Genomic DNA, 21,093 nt, shown 5'->3' with positions numbered 1-21,093 from the left:
TCTTCAGTACGTGTAAACAGTTTTCAGCATAAATTTCAAGATTTCACAAAGTTCAGTTTATGTAACTGTACCAGATCTAGATCCTCGATGATATACTGACAATTAAGCCTGGTTTTACAGACTTTCTCATGAAATCAGTGTTTACTGCAACTACTGGCATTTCTCTTTAAAGTTAGGTTTCGTGTGAGTAGGCGATTATCGATAGAGGAGTCTCCGAGTGTGTTTGTGTGTGTGTGTGTACGTGTTATTGTCGAGTGGTCTAAGGCGCCTTACCAGACCCAGAATCCTGATTCCGAGTCCCGACAACTACCAATGCTTGTGAGCAAGGGCTGACCCGGAGGAGGGGGGGGGGGCACAGCCGGCCCGTGCCCCCTTTGAGAGGCACTATTAAGAGTTGTAATGTAAAATGATCTTAAAACAGTGCCCCCCATTTTGAAGTGAAGACCTTTTCTTATTGGCTTGTCAGATTTTTCCTCGGAAAAATGTACCCCCCCCATTTCCTGGATCCACCCCTCGTGAGCAAGGCATTTACCTCTTACGGTGCCAAGGAGTTTCAATTGTTTCAAATTTAAACAAAATAAAACCAATACATAGTTTTTAAGCCTTTAATCGTAAGTTCTCTGCAGATATAAAAAGAAAAATATAAAAAAATTACCATTCTTTCAAGAGAAACCGAATTCTCATACTTTACGTCATTTTAAAATTGAAGATTTTGAAACGGGCCCTAACTGAGTTTCCTTTTCGCCCATGACACTTTTTCAGTCACAAAAGTATTCATAAAAAAATATGTTGCCATAGCAACAGCATATTATATGGCAAATTTAGGTAAAACCTTGCGATTTGAACTACTTCATCAGTTTTCAACCAATTCTCATGAAATTTGGCCAACACATTGGCCTTGAGGTGAGGATGTGCAAGAGACATTTTTTGAATTTGTCAGTGCGTTGCCATTGGAACTCATACTGATGCCAGAATGCAGGAAAACTCCTTATAGATCAAACTACTCAGTTTTTAGCCAGTGCTCATTAAAGGTGGCACAAATATTTATCTTAGGGTAAAGATTAATATTCAATGTCAAGGGGGACCCAGCCTTGGTCAAAATCCAGCCTTGGTTGTTGGGAAGGAGACAAATAAAGAAAACAGAATGGTGAAAGTTTGAAAGATATCGGACAAGCGACGATAAAGATATGGCTGCTTTAAAACTGAGATTCCTAAGACTATGTAGATTTCAAATTGGCAACTACGACAAAGAGCAAGGACAACTTTCCCATAGGCCATGCATCTTGATTATCGAGATTTATGGTACCCTCTCCCTTGGGTTCGTAATCTAAATGTAAACCAGACAGTATTGTTGTATGTCCTCATGAAAGATAAGTATCATTTCAAGTAAACTTGTGAAAAAAAGACATTTTAGCCATCCTATGTAATGGAGTTAATGGAAGAGTAGTCCTTGCCTTAGATCACTATGACATCACACATGCGGCCAATGTGACGTCACCATGGGTATCATAGTGATTACCAATATTTTATAAAAAATCATAAGTTTCTTATTGCTTATTAGATATTGTTGAAACTTCGACCTAGAAACTTGATTGATTTTTTCTTTTCCCTCCAAAAACAAGTTTTTATTATTATATTAATCACCTTTAGTGATATTTCTAGGTTCTTTTTTTTTTTGGGGGGGGGGGCGGGGAGGTCCTTAAAGGACAAGTCCAGTCCAACAAAAAGTTGATTTGAATAAAAGAGAAATATTCAACAAGTATAACACTGAAACTATCCAAATCAGATGAAAAAACAAGAAAGTTATGACAATTTCAAGTTTCTCTTTATTTCACAAAACAGTTATAATTATGCACTTCCTGGTTAGTATGCAAATGAGGAGACTGATGACGTCATCCACTCACTATTTTTATTGTATTTTATATATCAACCGTTCTAATTTTCTCATCATTACCAAGTAAAACAACAATTAATTCCCCAGAAACATGTGGAATTAGAATTGTTTGATAATGATCAAGATGGTCCTTATTGTTAAATTGTCATCATCTGTCTCATTTTGCATGTCACATACATTGCTCAAGAAAAATTGATTCATAGACAATTAGAAAGACGATTTAGGTCCACAAGGTTGGAGATCCACAAGCAGATCATGACCAAAAGCAACCTGTCAATACTTTGATAAAGAATGCTAAAATACAATACCATTGGAAAAAGATTGAGGACTGTGGGAAAAACCCAAAATTGTACAAAGTTGCCAATGATTTGCTTAAAGTTATTGTTTAACTTTGTGAGCAGCCGATTAAAAAATTCTCAAACCAATATGAAACATGTGTACCAGTGCATGTATTAGAACTAATAAACCCTGAAAACAACCATTATAGAGAATGAAAAGCTAAAACTACAAGGCAAACCCCGATTTTGTAAATAGGTTTCTTATAGCTAGACGCATAAATAGTACACATAAGTGTATGGGATGAAATTAAGATGGTGTTTCTGGTCACTTTATATTTCAATATTTGAAGCACTAAATAATTATTTTCGAACGCAATTTTTTCTGGGCTTCATTTTTGTAACATATCCTAGACACAGGTGACAAGTATGACCTTCTAGCTCTGATTTTCTAAAAGTCAAACCAATGTTAACCAATCACTTTAACAGGAAAAACGAAAATCTCCTTATCAGAACATCTCACTCATGGTGATCACGTTGACCTTGAAAATTGCTTCGATCATTATTTTGTAGGTAAGATTCTAGCAATCCGGCTTCCAGACTCCTGCCCTACATTCGAATGACACTGTTAGTGCAATAAAGTCTGAATTGAGGGAATTTCGACATATCGCTGTGAGATGGAAGTATTTATCAAAATTTCTGTCAACTTGACCCAATCCCAACAGATTTGATTAAGAAATGTGCCACAGTTTTGGCGCCTGTCATTACTAAAATAGTAAACACAAGTCTTCGTTCGGGAGTTGTACCATAATTTTATGTCTGTGTAAAGCTAGCTGTCATCCATCCGACGCTGAAAATAAAACATCAGGCTTAGATCAAAAGTGTATGAAAAATTACCGCGTCAAACTTGTCCTTTTCAGGAAAACTGCTAGAAAGACTTGTTTTCTCACGGTTAACATCATACTCACAAGAGAATGAGTAACCCACGTGAATCCGCGTACAAGATTGGTAATAGTGTAAAAACAAAATATCTGTCGAGAAATGAACAATGGTCACCTTCATCTTATTAAGCTTGATACGGGTTCAGCATTTGACACAGTAAATCACACTATCAATGGGACTGCCCTTGCCTGGTTGATATCCTTATCTATCAGAACGATCTCAATTGTTCGAATCGGTCGTTCTATCTCAGGTTGAATTTTGGTGTACCCCAGGGCTCCGTAGGATGTCCACTGCTCTTTTTCTATATGCAACCAATCAGCAACATATTTGGTAAACATGGCATAAAATACCTTTGTTATGCCGATGACATACAACTCCATTAACCTTTTCAACCTTAACCATTTCTTAAAATTGAATTAAATTGAATTGAGCAAGGAGTAGATCTGCTCTTCGTCATTATCCACACATTTTGCTTCAAAGCTCTAGTTAGAGTGCTCCCCAGGAAGCGGAGAAAGTGCATATAATTGTGTGCGTGCATGCTAAGATCCAATAACCATTATAGAAATTACTTGAAAAAATATTTGACATGTCATTTCTAATATATTGTTATCGCTATGTGAAAGAAGAGTATGGTTATGTGGAATTTGTAACTTTTTTTGAAGTTGTAGGAATAAAATATCTTTGTCGCATATACTATACATCAACGATGCCACATATTAAGGTGTTGATGTAAAAATGAAATATAACTCTTGATGCAAATCATTTTTTCTGAAATGCTTTATTCAAATTCGTCGTGCAAACAGGGGATATCTTAATATACTTTTGCGAAAATGTTGAACATCTGTTTGAATTACAAATAACTAATGAAAACGCCACTTCACATTAAACAAGTTAAAAGCGTTGCCTAGGCTGAATTATTTGATTAAATTTTACTGATTAGATTAAGATCCTCTTTTCATCGTATAATGGGATTGGGGAGAAAATAAAATAGGTAAATGGCATGGACGGTCGGCGAAAAAGGGAAAAAGGGAAGAGAATAAACATAAAAATTCAGGAATAATAGGACATATGCAGGATAGGAGAGAAAGAAGGAGGAGTAGAATGAGAGAGATAAAGAAGAAGAATGATAAATAGGATGATGGTTTGAAGAATGAAAAAAAAGCAAGTTAAAGCATTAAAATGGCATAACAGGCAGACAAGTCTAATCATTGACGTAAATAATAGAACGAGACAGAAAAAAATAAATTATAGAAGAGTGAGTGAAGTAGTGGAAAGAATGTAAACAAAAATGAAATGAAATCACAGGAAATGAATAGTGTTCAACTGAATAACATCAATGTATACTAAATGGAGAAGAATGTCAATCATTGAATAATAAACTAATTTCGAGTCATATTCAATCGATAAAATAAAAAACTCAAACTCCTTAAACTCTTGCAAGATTGCGACATACTATTTATGATGGTAATAATATAATTATAATAATAACAATGCTGATAAGATTAACAATATTGTGGATAATTTGTGTGGTACTTAATTGTACACCACGGGTACCACACGAGTACCGCAGGAGTATCACACGGTGGTACCATAGAACGTGTGTGGTTCACCTTTCATTTCTGTGGTACCAATACACACATCTTGTGTACCATTTAGGTACAACCGTAGTACCGTGTGGATACTACGGTTTGTAAGATGATAAAATGTAATAGTGTGGAATTTTCCAGCACACATATCATGCTCAAAGGATTTGCATATCAAGGCATAATGCATTACAGCATCAAGAAAAAGACAAGATGTCGAGAAGATATTGCAATAAACAAAATATATATAACCATTCTATAAAAATAGATTTTTGAAAATTTCTTCATAGCCTCGTTGTCCATATAATTAAAAATAATAATTTCAGCAATGATCACAGGCATAATTTGTGCATATAATAAAATTGTGCTTGATCTTTAATATAAACATCCCATGTATTTACAGTATAATTTTTTAAGAGTTGTATTTTACTGTCTTTAGATTTCGCAAGGATATATTTAAATGTGATCCTTAGACAATATTTTGAACCATTACGCTCGGTTTCCGACATATGAAATCTGAGATATTTCCTATACCGGGCAAAGGCTGAAAACATTTTCCTTTACTAATGCAAAAATGCATACTAATTCTGTTGTCATGACATTTCTTTCTTCATTTAAGAGAAACATTTTCGAAACAACACATTACCTGCATGAAATACATCACTACATGCCTAGAACGTAATGGCCTGCATATCATGACTATGGTCCGTATTTTGAAGTCCAGTAGAATTTTAAGTTAACTAAGTCTAGGTTACTTAAAACACGGTCTAACTCTTTGACTTGAACTACGGGAAGTCAATAAATGCAAATATCTGTTTATGTCCCATAGTTCAGTTATCATTCGCAGACATTGGAAAAGGATATGAGGGTCAAATGAGTTGATGAATAAAAAAATGTGATATAGTACTATTATCTGTGTCACAATTGGCTATCCATAGTAAACCATACTTTTGAACCATAGTTTAATTCACATCCGAGTTCGGAATATCAATATGGGTCTTGTGTTCACATTGCCATAAACCATGTAAACTGTTTTATTCCCCCTTTAGGAATCAGCCATCTTTTCTTTCACTCCCCGCACAAAAAACAAAACAAAGACAGGGGACATTATTATAGAGTGCACGTGCTAAAAATAGTATTGAAATAAATTGAGTAAAATTCAACAAGCAAAGGGCTAGAATTTGATAAAAATCCGATAAAAAGTAGACTCAGGTTATTCAAAAGTTATGTGTAAAAAAATGTCTCTCGTGTAAAAAAAAAACTTTCAGCAGTGATGATTTTCCTGTTTTTATTTTCTTGGTGTAAAAAGTTTGCATAAATATGATTTCTTACTATGTCGATTACATTTACCTTTTTAGGCTTTGTAGCTTCTATTTTGTTAATGTTTAATGGTAAACGCACCCTCTATTCTATTTGCTAATATGTTTCATGAATTGTTTTAGCAGGATCTAGAATTGAAATAAATGAATTAAGCTGGAATAAAAAAAATATAGAATAAAATACAATATAGGCAGAGAAAATTTACCATCGGCTTGCCCGTTGCATATTCAAACCGTATCATAAAAATGTTGTTCCTCCGACTTTAATTAAGAAGGTTTGAGCGTTACATAATTATATCTGGTGATGTCGTATTATGTTCAATTCATTTCAATGTTCGTTAATTCCATAGGATTGCAATAAAAACATATTGCATAATACATGTATATTTTTTTCATTTTAAAAGTCTATAAGATTCGAAGGAGATCGCAAACCATGAAATCTATTTAATACATTGTCAGTGACTAATTCACCAGAGAACTATAACGCATTTTCTATCGTTGATCTCTTCCTTGTCGAGCCCGTTCTAAAAGATCCCTGTCCATTCGGTTGGCCATTTGCTGCATTCAAATCCTTAATGTTTTCCATGAACGTATTCATAAAATTTCTGTGAATACTCCCTCTCTTGTCGGTTTTAGGAGAGGAGGCTGGTTCGAGAAGGGCCGTGTCGCAATTCACGAGGAATGCTCGAACGATTTCTTCATTAGAGTTCTGAAAGAGATGTAAAAGGGGATAGACCGATCGAGTACCTTGTCTTAACCCTATCTAGGCCGGGGGGGGGGGCCTCGGAGCCCCCCCCCTCAACAAATCACGCAATATTTTCGCCGTGCGAAATTTTTTGATCACGCCGCTCGCTGACTTTTTACTTTCAAGTCTTGCGCAACTTTTGAGACCAACTTTGCGTCACCCTGGTACGTGGTTCCGAAATTACGCAACATTATGTAAGTGCATGTCAGACCAAAAATTGCTCAAAAACGTGATTTCGTGTACAAAGTCAATGCAAATTGTGTTTTCAACCAGAATTCATAAATGTATGATTATTTTTAGTTTTGCTGGTCTAAATGTATTTATTTTATGCTTTTTATGATCACAGAAGAGTCCCCAACAAATTTCATTGAAAAAAACAATGAAAAACAAAAGGTCAAAAAACAAAGAAATACATAAGAAATTGCAAAAAACAATAAAATACATAAGAAAATGATTTGATATAGCAATTTTCTTCATGTACAATTGTTAGGAACACCACAAAGAGTTTTTATACCAAAAATTAGTACATTTGGAGCTTTATTTAGGGAGTTAGAGGAAAAAGTATGATTTCGCATACTAATTACGCATAAATTAGCATAATCACTTAATAGCGATTCGCATGAAATAAATTACTATACAATCTTGTAGATTATGTCCCAGGCAACCCGCGTGCCAATTTTCGGCGCAATCGCGCGGTCGACGGCCGAGATCTTAGGGGGGGCCTGGGAGGCCCCCCCCCGGCCATATGAACTCCCAAAATACCCCGGCCTAGATAGGGTTAAGGCTATTTAGAACATTACCACAATGAACCATATTGTTTTAAATAGTACTTAACATGGTTATAACATTAACGAACATAATAACAGTAATATTAAAAATAACGATAATAGTTATTGTTACTATAAAATGGAATTACTACTTCTGTTACTACTAACACTTACAATGATAATAATAATATTAAACAAAACAGATACATTATAATTCATATGGTCATTGCTATAAATAATGATTAATATTTAAGTACCTTCGGAGGATATAGGACTGTGTACATGGTATACAGGAATTATGTTTTCATTATTATAATTATTATCATTCTTTTATGTAGAGCACTGAGGGTTGACCAAAATCATTTCGTTAATAATTTACATGGTCAAAATCGATGCAGTCAGATTGAATATATTATCGAAATCTGAAAACATTGATGAGAAACTGTTAATTCTTTAATTGCCAACATTTGCCGGCGAGAGTGAATTGTCATGACTGACTATGGGGTAATTGGAACAGAAGTATGTTGATGGGATGGTGGGGGGGGGGGGGGGGCGGAGCAAGGCACCATAAAACTTATTTTATTGTTTCCCCTCAATGATATTTAATGAGGTACAATAGATTCGTACGAGCAATATATCTTTTTTAAAACATGTATCTTTCCCTTTTCTTCTTTTCTTAATTCTCTTTTTTAAATTATTTTTCTTAATCAAAATTCTTAATTTGTTTTTGAAGCACGTGGTTGCTCCCTATTGGGTGTTGGCGACCCTAGTAATACCAACAACAGTTAATGGTTCTGAAAGACATACAGATTGTCCTACATTGTCTTACCAACCAAACACAAATATTTATACAAATAATATGAGTCTTTCGCTATGACTTGAACACGAGTATAATTTTCAAAAAAAAAATCCTTACCAATTGTAGAGCAATACGATCTTCTGTTATTGTGAAATTCGTAATAGACTTCGATTTGAGGTAAGAAAGAGCCCTTCGCACGTCATTTAAAATCAACGAAGAGTCAACAACAGAAGGCGGATGTCCTCTATCATCGATGTATTTTGATAGCGGAACTAAATTCCTGGCAATGTTCTGGGCGTTGTAAGGTGTGAGTATACATTCGGTGGTAAGGTGGGTGTACTTCTCCTGAGGAACACCGTTAAATGGCGCCCTCTCTGGTAATGCAACCACAGCTGCTGAAACTGATAATTCTGTAAAGAATAGAGCGAACAGAAATAGATATGTGACTTGAGTTATTTAGAGACACGCGTCAACAGCGACGTAGTTTGCAAAAGTAGATAGCTAGTTGGACCGACAATTAATCAAATTATTCAAATTTAATTCATACAAGTGGATCGCGGCGCTGACGGTCTCGCCTGCATTACACAATTCAATGTACCAGCTGTGATGACTTTGTGACATGAACACATGAAACATAAACATAGAATTACTATGAAAATACTCTGGCATTCCTGTGGTATTTCTGTTGGTACTACAGAAACAAGTGGAATGCCTCTGGCGGTCTCACCTGCATCACGCAATTCAATATAGCAGCAGTGCTGACTTTGAAAACTTCTATAAAATAATTATTTACAAAAAACACCATTCATATAATGATGCAATACTACGCTCATAGACCTTTGACCTTGATCATGTGACCTAAAACATGTCATTGAAACTTGATCACCCCATTTTTATCCACATTTTATACCCCTTTACCTATTATCATTGAAGGTTATGACAACAATCATATAATTAGCTCTAAAATGGCCAAAGTTCAATGACCTTAAATGACCTTTGACTTTGGTCATGTGACTTGAACCTGGACGAAATGCTTACAGATACTTGATTACTCTCATGTCCAAGTTTCATGAATCAGATTCATAAACTTTCAAAGTTATGATGGTAATTCAACAGATACCCCTCCACATGGCAAACGTTCATTGACCTTTGAACTTGTTCATGTGACCTGAAATTCGCATAGGATGTTCAGTGATACTTGATTACTCTTATGTCCACGTATTATGAACTAGACCAATAAACATTCAGTTATTATGGTAATTCAACAAATATCCCCAACTTGGCCAAATTTCATTGACATTACATGACCTTTGACCTTGATCATGTGATCTGAAACTCGCACAGGATGTTTAGTAATACTTGATTACTCTTATGTCCAAGTTTCATGAATCAGGTTCATAAACTTTCACAGTTATGATGATAAATCAACAGATACCCCCATTATGGCCAAAGTTCATTGACCTTTGGCGTTGGTCATGTGACCTGAAATCCACACAGAATGGTCACTTTCAGTAATACATGATTGCTCTTCTGTCAACGTTTTATGAACTAGACCAATAAACTTTGAAAGTTATGATGGTAATTCAACAAATACCTCAAATTTGGCCAAAGTTCATTGACCCTAAATGACATTTGACCTTGGTCATGGGACGTGAAACTCCGGCAGGATGATCAGTAATAAATGATTCACTTTATGTTTAAGTTTCACGAACTAGGTCCAAATATTTTTTTTTAGTTATGATGACATTTCAAAAACTTAACGTTAGGATAAGATTTTTATGTTTATTCCCAACATGGTCTAAGTTCATTGACCCTTGATGGCCTTTGACCTTAGTCATGTGACCTGAAACTCATGCAGGATGTTTAGTAATACCTGATTAACCTTTTGGCCAAGTTCAATGAGCTAGGTCCCTATAATTTCTTAGTTATGTCATTTCAAATCTTAACCTCCAGTTAAGATTTGGTGTTGACGTCGGAAAAGCGGCGCCTATAGTCTCACTCTGCTATGCAGGTCAGACATAAAGACAGGGAAAATGAAGTACCTCATAAAATCTACGGCTGAAGTGTGATACTAAAATACCACAGGAAATACCACAGAGAAAAAAAAATACCACAAAATATACCACACACAGACCATCCAACAGTGATGTTGTCCTTCATGGTAAACTGCAATATCACTGACAACGAATCTCCCACAAGGGTGAAATGCATACCCGAATTCTTGTGGCACTGCAGATATCTTGCTTGTGGTACTTGTGTGATAAAGTGGAAAATTTACCGCAGGAACTAACCATGTGTCACATACATTCCGTAATATCAGTATCATACTCCTGTAATGCAAATTTTAAAATCACTGTGGAACCCCTGAACTGTACCAATTCCTTGTGGTATTCCTGCCAGGCCCTGTATTTGAATATTATCTTTCATTTTGAAATAATTTTTGAAATAAATTTTTCAATAATAAGTTTAAATATTTCTAAATAGGGATTACATTTTATTCTTGATTTTCACAATTAAAAAAAAATCATTTTAACTTTTTCGGCAACAGCAGCTATGTTTCTAAATATTTTCTAGAACTTATATGTATAAACGCTTTTATAATGAAGATATTGCATATATATTTAGACCATAATTTTACTCTGTTGCATGATGCTATTCTCAGTCTGATTTTGTTCATAATATTGATAATGATAATATATGTATATTTACCCAGGATAGCCACTTGAGTTCCGAAAACTTGCTGTTCTCACAGCGGGACCTGCTATTACTACTACCCCGGCTTTAGCTGAGCTGCCTAGGCGCTCAAGCATTCAAGGAATTTCTTTCTACTAGGTATCCAATTACCTCACCTGGGTTGAGTGCAGCATAATGTGGATGAGTTTCTTGCTGAAGGAACTTACGCCATAGCTGGGATTCGAACCCACTATTATTATTATTTGTTTTGGCGGCACCTGTGCCTGGGAGGCGAAAAGCGAACTGAATCACTGTGACCCGCAGGTCTCTCCCGATATAACTGATTGGGGGGGAATGCAGGTGGACCACTACACCGGGGCTTCCCCCTACTCTTATACGAATAGTGCAATGGGTTCTTAACGTGCAAAGGTGGTGACTCTCTTCTACACGGGGCCTCCATTTAACGTCCTATCCGAGGGACGGATACGACCCACAGTTTCAAAGTCAGAAGATTAATCCACTGGGCCACAACGCTCCACCAGTTGTTTCAAAACAACTTGAACTATTTTCTTTACGTTGCAATTCCAGGCTTTTCAAAATAAAGTTTGTATGAAGGTCTACTTTTAGACTCTTTCCTTACTTTACCACAAAGGGGCAATGCTATTCTTATCGTCCTGGGGAAATCGATAGTCATTTTTATACAAGCCTCATAGAATCAGAAAGCATATGAAATGGTTTTTACAACAAGTGGAATGCCTCTGGCCGTCTCACCTGCATCACGCGGTTCAATATAGCAGCAGTGCTGATTTTGAAAACTACTCTAACTCGCACAAGATGTTCAGTGATACATGGTTACTCTTACGTCCACTTTTTATGAACTAGACCAATAAACTTACAGAGATATGATGGTTATTCAACAAAAAACCCCAACATAGCCAAAGTTAATTGACCTTACATGACCTTTAACCTTGATACCCCAGAAGGAAAACCAGTTCCACTGGACCAGTTAGACCAGTATAATTTTAACTGGTAATTCTGGAAATTGGAACATCGGTTTACTGGTCTAACTGGTCATACTGGTCCAGTTAAAATTTTACTGGTCCAGTTACAAATTAAACTGGTCTTGAAGTACTGGAATTTTATACTGGTCTTGTTTCTGGTGGTTTTTACTGGTCTCAGTGGTCGTCATACTGGTGTCACTGGTCTAACTGGTCCTCAAACTGGTCGAACTGGTCCTCGTACTGGTCTTACTGGATCAGTTTATTACATGCATTTGGTTTGTTATATACCATGGCCAGTGAAATGTGATGGAAAAGATGGTTAGTAAATTAATCTTTCTGCTGTTATTTTGAATGTGTAATTTTCATTGTGAATTAGTTCACACAATTATTTTGAAGGTTTTCAAAAAACAATGAGTGCTATTGCAAAGATATTCCATTATAAATCCTGATTTTTCTTAAAAACAGGAAATATGCAAATGAGGTAAACCACGTGATCAGCATCATCAGAATTACTGGTATTACTGGTCTTGACCAGTTTAATTTCAAACATTGAATTACTTTAGACCAGGAGGGTGTTTCATGAGGCTGTTCGTAAGATACGAATGACTTTACGCACGACTGGTGATCCTTTCTTGTGCTTTGTGATATCCCTATGTAATTGAGTTATGACCTAAGAACATGTTCCAGTCGTGCGTAAAGTCATGCGTAACTTTACGAACAGCTTTATGAAACGCCCACCTGGTTACTATATATCAGAGAAATACATCTTGCTTTGATCTTAATCATAATTAGATGAAATAACTATTTTATTTATAATATCAATAATTGATAATTATGATATTAATAATAATAATTACAATATCAACAATAATAACAGTAATAAGAATGATTACAAGAATGATCTTAATAATAATAATTGTGATAATCATAAGAGCAATGATGATACCAATGATGACGATAATAACCTTCTCTGAATTGTAAGATTCGTTTTTCATAATTTGTTAAATGATCTGACTTGAAAGTCATTTATTGGACCAGTAACCAGAATGCAATTGTTTGAATTGGTCTCCAGTTCATTTTTACTGGTCCAGTTAAAAATCAACTGGTCCAGTAAACATTTACTGGAAACCAGTAAAAATCTACTGGAAACCATTTATTGGACCAGTAACACCAATTTAATGAAAAACAATTTAACTGGTATTACTTATTGTAATGTAGTGATTGTATAAATCACTACATATACACAGTCTAGACTTCATGATGTATATGCCCCCTTCTCAGAACCATCCTTTTTAAACCCCCTTCTCAGAACCCTTATCATTAATTTAATCCAAGCCATTAAAACCCTTATTGTTCATAGTCAAACAAACTCCAATCAGAGAACAAAGAACTGCCTTCCCCTTCCAAATAATTAAACCCCTTTAGTCCTATATCCAAACCATTGGATTATAATTTGGGTAGAAGCTTTAATACATGTATATATTGAGTGTACACCCAAGGGTTGAGGTTAGATAACTTAAGATCATCACAGAGTTATGATCTACATCGTCGTACGTTGTGATATGCTTCTACTCTACATGTAATATTGCTGAAGATTGATGATTAATAAAGTTTCTTGATTGAAATGTACATCGAACGTTCCTGCGTGGTTATTGATGCTCCCAACTAAGATATAAACGATCCCAACACAACATGGTGGAGAACCCGGGCATCATGTTAACATGTTAATGTTAACCAAATACAACATCATCATGATTTTGATTGAAATGTAAAAATTCTTGCTTCATAATGTCATTAACCTTGATTACATCACATCCAATGTTGTTTGAGAAGTAATGAAATATCATATGTTGCATAAACTTAGTTAATCCTTATCTAGCTCAGTATTTGAAAGTGTCAATGTCAATGACTTCGTCTTAAGTTTTAGAGGTGGTTTATTTTTCATCGTGGTCAATTTTAAATGAGACTGGTTAGAGTCAGTGTTTGTCAAATATTGCTATTTCTAATGTCAAATCAAAGGATAAAGATGATGTTATCATAACAAATTAATGTAGCTGTGTACAATGAAAATACATTTATGCGCATGTAATGGACATTAAACCAAATATAGCCTCTGGCACTCTCTCATATGCCAGTGGAACAATAAAGAAAATGTTTTCACTTACCGATCAGAGATATAACTCAAAAGAATGATTAAAATGTAGTCTTAGCACAATTAAAGTAATGTCCAGTGTTTGATATATTCGGGGAAGAGTCAAAGTTATTCATTCTATAATTCAAGACTCATGTTGTTGTAGTGGTGATCTGTGTCTTTGGCGTTGACGATGGCGTCTTGTCATGTTTCCAGTTAGATTCATTGTCATCTGTGTTGTCATCGATGTCCTTGTCCATACTGTTCCTCCGTCTGTATCGTCCGTCTGTTCTTCCGTCTGTATCTTCCGTCTGTTCATCCGTCTTTGTCTTCCGTCTGTGTGTTTCTGTAGTGCGGTAATTGTAGTCATCGATTTTTGTCATCCGATGTAGCTCAGGATCTAACAGGGGTTCATGCCGGTGCTAACACATGTAGGATAGATGGTATCTTAACTGTCTTTTCATGAGAGCAATTCTCAGTCTTTTCTCGAAGCACATAGCCATGTTAATGAAGTATTTTTCAATTAGAAAACCGGGTTCTCCACCATGTTGTGTTGGGATCGTTTATATCTTAGTTGGGAGCATCAATAACCACGCAGGAACGTTCGATGTACATTTCAATCAAGAAACTTTATTAATCATCAATCTTCAGCAATATTACATGTAGAGTAGAAGCATATCACAACGTACGACGATGTAGATCTTAACTCTGTGATGATCTTAACTTATCTAACCTCAACCCTTGGGTGTACACTCAATATATACATGTATTAAAGCTTCTACACAAATCATAATCCAAGGGTTTGGATATAGGACTAAAGGGGGTTTAATTATTGGGAAGGGGAAGGCAGTTCTTTGTTCTCTGATTGGAGTTTGTTTGACTATGAACAATAAGGGTTTTAATGGCTTGGATTAAATTAATGATAAGGGTTCTGAGAAGGGGGTTTAAAAAGGATGGTTCTGAGAAGGGGGCATATACATTATGAAGTCTAGACTGTGTATATGTAGTGATTTATACAATCACTACATTACATTATTGCTTCAACTGGAATGTAATTGTTGGAACTGGTCTCCAGTTGATTTTTACTGGTCCAGTTAAAAATCAACTGGTCCAGTAAAAATATACTGGAAACCATTAAAAAAACATACTGGTCTAACTGGTTTTTCCTTCTGGGGATCATGTGACCTGAAACTCGTGCAGGATGTTTAGTGATACTTGATTACTCTTATGTCCAAGTTTCATGAATCAGATCCATAAACTTTCAAAGTTATGATGGTAATTCAACAGATACACCCAAATCGGCCAAATTTCACTGACCTTTGACCTTGGTCATGTGACCTGAAATGCGCACAGGATGTTCAGTGATACTTGATTACTCTAATGTCCAAGTTTAACGAACTAGACCAATAAACTTTCAAAGTTATGATGGTAATTCAACAGATACCCCAATTCGGCCAAAGTTCATTGACCCTAAATGACCTTTGACCTTAATCATGAGACCTGAAACTTGCACAAAATGTTCAGTGATGCTTGATTACTATTATGTCCAAGTTTCATGAATCAGATCCATAAACTTTCAAAGTTATGATGGAAATTCTACAAATACACCCAATTCAGCCAAACCTCATTGACCCTAAATAACCTTTGACCTTAGTCATCTGACATAAAACTCATGCAGGATATTTAGTGATACTTGATTAACCTTATGTCTAAGTTTCATGAACTAGGTCCATATATTTTCTAAGTTATGATGACATTTCTAAAACTTCCAAAAAAAAAACATACTGATAATAAAACTGTCAGGTTATTGACCTCAAATGACCTTTGAACTTGACGAGGAGACACTTTCATTGGATATCATTAATGATATCCAATAACCATCTTAAACAAATTTCAACTACTGGACTTGAAAATATGATTTTCTGGCTCATAAAGATATCTAACTTACGTGTTCCTTCCGATTCTCTCAACTCCTTTTGTTTCTGTTTTGCCTTATGTTGTTGCCAAACGGTGGAGATGGTATAGAGATAAGGATTAAGAGATGAGTTGAGTGGGAGAATAAAGACGGCCGTCCACGCGTAGACATCGGGTGGTATCTCGACGGCTCCACTTGTTGCCAGAAAACCCATTATGATGATTGGCATCCAGCAAATAAAATCCGTACCCACTATCATCGCCATTCGCGTTGCCAATTTGACCTGCATACTAGTTCCGTTTCTGAATAAAAAAGAATGTGCAGATACAATATTTCAAGTCACTAAATCAATGGAAATTTTGCGAATTTTCATAATCAGGTAATTGAGAAACTGCATTTTCAAGATTGCAGTAAAAATGTAATGTTTACTTTTGGGTATGTTTGAACTTTAACTCCAATAGGGAAAATAACTATTTTGAAGTCACTCGGCCTTTCTCAAATTATATTTCTGTTGTCTGTATTACCAAAACCTCCTGAAGATTTTTTGAAAGAATTAGAACATTTAATTTACTCTTTTATTTGGAATGAAAAACCGGATAAAATCAGTCGTCTTACAATTATTGGAGACTATAGTCAAGGTGGATTGAACATGTTACATTTACCGTCTGTAATTTCTGGTTTGAAAATTGCGTGGGTTAAACGTTATATGAGCACAGAAAATAAAGGAAAATGGAAATATTTTTCGAATACAACTTGGTCAACTTTGGAGAATTTTTTTTGACATGTAATTTAAAATACGATGATCCCAAAATATTACAAATAAAAAATCAATTCATTCGAGAAATTTTAATTACTTGGAGTCGTTTAACATTCTCTCCTAATTTATCTGATTTGAATATAAAGAATTAAGTGTTATGGAATAACTCATTGATTAAAGTAGATGGGAACGTTATATATAAACAACTTAGGCTTAAAAAATGGATCATCAGTATTAAACATTTAATGGATGACCAAAACAATTTTCTCTCACATACAACTTTTTTACAAAAATACAAAATTAATTGCAATTTTCTTGAATATCATTCATTTATTTCTGCAATACACAATGAATGGAAACATTTTAGTCAACATCTTGAGAGTAAAACAACTCAAGAAGATTTGTTGTATAATTCAAATAATGTTGTTAAGGTATGCAAGTTTATCCATAGAATTTCTGTTGATAAAATCTTAAAGTCCCCCACTTCGCAATCAAAATGGGCATCCATTTTAAATGAACCGGTTAATAATTGGAACAGATTGTATATGATTCCCTTTGAATGCTGTCTTTCAAAAAATTTTCAATCGGATAATGGGGGTGAACAAACATCTTTACGATATTGGCTTGTCTGAATCTAATTTATGTACATTTTGTTCTTCCTCTGTTGAAAGTATTTCACATCTGTTTTGGGACTGCCCTGTAACTCAACAATTTATTCAAAACTTCCAAACCTCTTATTTGAACAATAACGTGTATTTGAATAAGAATTTATTTTTGTTTGGTTGCCCTGACGCTCAATACTCTACTGTAAACCGTTATATTCTTTATGCTAAATATTTCATTTTTTCGACACGTTGTAAGGGTAATCGGTTGTGTTTTAGCTCTTTTAAGAGCGTATTGAAACGCTATTGTGAAATTGAAAGGGTTCTCAGTCAAAAACATCATAATTTTGTCATATCATTAGATAATAGTACGCATGTACAGTTGTTGTAAACATGTTCGCTTCATGATTTTTTTGTAAATTGAATTGCTTTCGTGTTTGATTTTGAATAAAATCTTTTTATGAAAGAAAAAAATGTTCATTTGATTTGTCGTGTGTTAAATTTTTCAAAGATTAGGAGCTGCAGTTTCCAAATAATGAAAAATTTATATTAAAAAAGGAGATTTGATCTTGGTGGGAAGGGGAGGGGTGGGCCCACTGTCCACTATAAAAAATATAGAAATGGACAAGTTATATTATTGTATGGGGTAGAAAGACGTCATTGCTCTTGGTACTTACCTAACGTGTCTGCCTGTGTCTTTAGCCTTTGACACTTTTTTGGCCGACCGATGAACAGTGACGAATATGGCAACATAACAGAGGGCAGTTACCAGGAAACAAACAAGGTTCAACCCCAGGAATATAGAAAGGGAATATTCCCACCCATCCGGTCTGTCCGCCGAAAGAGGGAGCCCTAGACATACGCTGGACCTGCCGTAGAATCGATCACCAAAGTAGTTCAGGTGGAAGGCTGGTACCAGCGAAATGACAAGAGCGGCGGCCCACATCACCGCGAGGCAAACCGAAGAGGACTTGTTTGAAAACTGTAGATGGTGATGCTGCGAGAACACGATGCAAAGGACGCGATCTATGCTGATGAGCATGATAATGAAGACGGATACTTCACTGGAGAGCGTGGACATAAGACCGGCTATACGGCACACCACACTACCCCTCCACCTATCTGCATTGATTGCGTAATCCCCCATGTAGTATTGATCGGCGATGGCAATGATCAACATATATACACCCATCAGCAGATCGGATACGGCCAGGTGGGTGATCAATTTCGCTTGGATTCGCGTGGACGACACCGACTTCCGACGGAATACCCTGAGACCGATGGTGCAGAGGTTACCCGCCAGAGCGCTGATACCTAGGATCCACATGGCCACGCGGAGTGTGTTCTGCTCCAGGAGGTCGTCGCACGATGAAAACTGGTCGATTGGCGCGATGCAACCGCTGCTGTCCGACGCATCGGCTGGATGTAGATCCAACATGCAGCAAAACGCAAAGCTATCTGCATACCTGGTGAAATGAAATGTATGTATAAAAAAGTTTGCTACTTTTTGGAGAAAATATCGTGAGGAACAACCAACGTACGTAGAGAGATTGCCGCTCTTCACCTCCGATGGAATGACGTAAGAATAAGGTGTGTGAAATTCCTTCGAGCTCATATCAATACAGATCATTCATATTTTACCAGATTGTTGAAAGATAGAAAACGTGAAAGCTGGGAGGAATGTTGAAACAAAGTCAGAAGCAAGTAACGATATTATAAGATGATTTATTAACAGGTGTGGTGTACAACTTGGTATAATAATATTTTTAAAAGAAAATGTAATAAAGGTCTATTTTATTCCAATGTTTTGTCGCCCTTTCTGCCCTCTTTAAAATCTTTACTGTTAAAAGCTCGCATTGAATCTCCTACTTGGGTTGTGGTTCCACCACTCCATAATAAGCAACATTACTCCCGTCAAACCTTTACATTTCGATATTTCATCCATACTTCAATCTGCAATATCATAGGGAAACTGGCTCTTTAAGATGATGATGGTATAACATAGTGATAAGACGAATGTATTATTAGAAAAAGAGACTACTTACACTTTATCAAGAGACGGAATTTCCTGTAAAGCTTTTCGGATGGCATCGGTACTGGGTATAGTTGTTTCCCGTATATCCCTGAAAAAGGTTAAATTAAAATGACAAAATGAGTGAAGTGGGACGCATTGAAGAAACTTGAAAACTTAACGAAAGTATGGTGTACCGAATGATAATTACCGATTGGTTTTGATCAAAGACATCACATTTCAACAGGTCAATGATTAAGTATTCATTATGGAGCATTTCGTCAATATTTTGATAAATGGACAGATCTGATATCTTCCTTCAATTTGTTTGGCTGAGAAGCACTGCTACCTTGGCAATTGTTGGATAAAACATCCGACAAGTCCTTTCATGAAACGCTCCTTAGATTATTCATCTATATTAAAACGGTGTAGAATAGTGACCCCGCCCCAAAATCAAAGGTAGGTTGCCCAAATGAATTTTGAGAAGCTTGAAGCTTGAAGCACCCCTAAGATTTTAAATGATTCATAACCGTCAAAATAAGTTATTGATAACTCATTCACGCGGGTTAAAATTACAATTTCATTTTCCCCAAAATATGACAGTTCCCATTTAATACGAATACACAGGTATACTATTTGAGTGAAATTAATATTTATACTTACAATACTCGGAGATTTGTCAAATTGGCGAAAGCACCAAATTCAATGTATTGAATTGGATTTTCACGGAGAGACCTAAATTTGAAAACGCAAAAGGAAAAAAAAAAGAAGAAAGCACGATTATCATAAAAATCCTAGAGTCACAGCTGACATTATAAAATAGGTACTAGTCATTGGCGGCGCCAGGGAATTTTGATGGTGAGGAAAGGCAATCTAATCGTATTGTCATTATTCTTCTTACTTAAACAATATAGGAAGTTATTGAGAACAATAGCAAACTCTTTAAAGGTAAAGTCCAACGTGGAAGGATGTTGATTTTAATTAACACAGAAAAATCAATCGAGCACAATGCTGAAAAATTCATGACAATCGGATGTAAATAAAGCAAGTTATGATATTTAAAAGTTTCGCTTATTTTTCACAAAACAGTTATATGCACAACTCAGTGATATGCAAATGAGGGAAACAATAATAAGTGAACCACAAAATGGTGAAACAATGGTGATTTACAAGTTTGTGGTAGGAATAATACTTTATTATAAATAATACCCGTTCCAGAAAGAGTTGCGTTTTTAAACGCAGGCAAAAAAAATCAATCGCAAGTCCCAAATGCGTGCTGTTGATTGGTTGAAAATCAAGTTGTGCATGATTTTTAGAGTTGCGATTGATTGCAGCTCTCTCTGCAACGGGTCCAGGTCCTCTCAGTTGTGTACAGGCCAGGACGTGCATATAACTATTGTAAAATTAGGCGAAATTTTAAAATATCATAACTTTCTTACTTTACATCAGATTTTGATGAAATTTTCAGTGTTATGCTTGTTTGAATTTTTCTTTCTATTCAAATCAAATGTTTGTTGAGGAGTAAATAGACAATGCAGGGAATTGTGAGTTTCCTGGTTAATGCATGGGTAACAAATAAGGCATGAAGAAGAAACATCATGAAGCCAACATGTTTACTGAGAACCCTTTCAATTTCACAATAGCGTTTCAATACATTCTTAAAAGAGCTAAAACACAAC

The 21,093-nt window shown here is 35.6% G+C and overlaps 1 protein-coding gene across 2 annotated transcripts in view; it reads right to left on the bottom strand.

Moving 5' to 3' along the window:
• Positions 1-5,325: 5,325 nt before the first annotated feature.
• Positions 5,326-21,093, bottom strand: part of LOC121421081 — a 107,427-nt gene continuing 91,659 nt past the window's right edge. For both annotated transcript variants that reach the window (XM_041615694.1, XM_041615695.1), the window contains exons 41-46: positions 20,078-20,149; positions 19,449-19,526; positions 18,081-18,869; positions 16,078-16,346; positions 8,442-8,734; positions 5,326-6,722 (exon numbers count right to left, since the gene is read on the bottom strand). In XM_041615694.1, coding sequence (XP_041471628.1) covers positions 6,492-6,722; positions 8,442-8,734; positions 16,078-16,346; positions 18,081-18,869; positions 19,449-19,526; positions 20,078-20,149 — 1,732 coding nt within the window. In that variant the 3' untranslated portion in view covers positions 5,326-6,491. The remainder of the gene's footprint in view (positions 6,723-8,441; positions 8,735-16,077; positions 16,347-18,080; positions 18,870-19,448; positions 19,527-20,077; positions 20,150-21,093) is intronic.

Source organism: Lytechinus variegatus, chromosome 9 (assembly GCF_018143015.1).
Source record: "Lytechinus variegatus isolate NC3 chromosome 9, Lvar_3.0, whole genome shotgun sequence".
In the NCBI taxonomy this organism is placed as follows: Eukaryota; Metazoa; Echinodermata; class Echinoidea; order Temnopleuroida; family Toxopneustidae; genus Lytechinus; species Lytechinus variegatus.
Note: the sequence above shows the minus strand (reverse complement) of the source record. Positions and strands in the feature narration are given on the sequence as shown.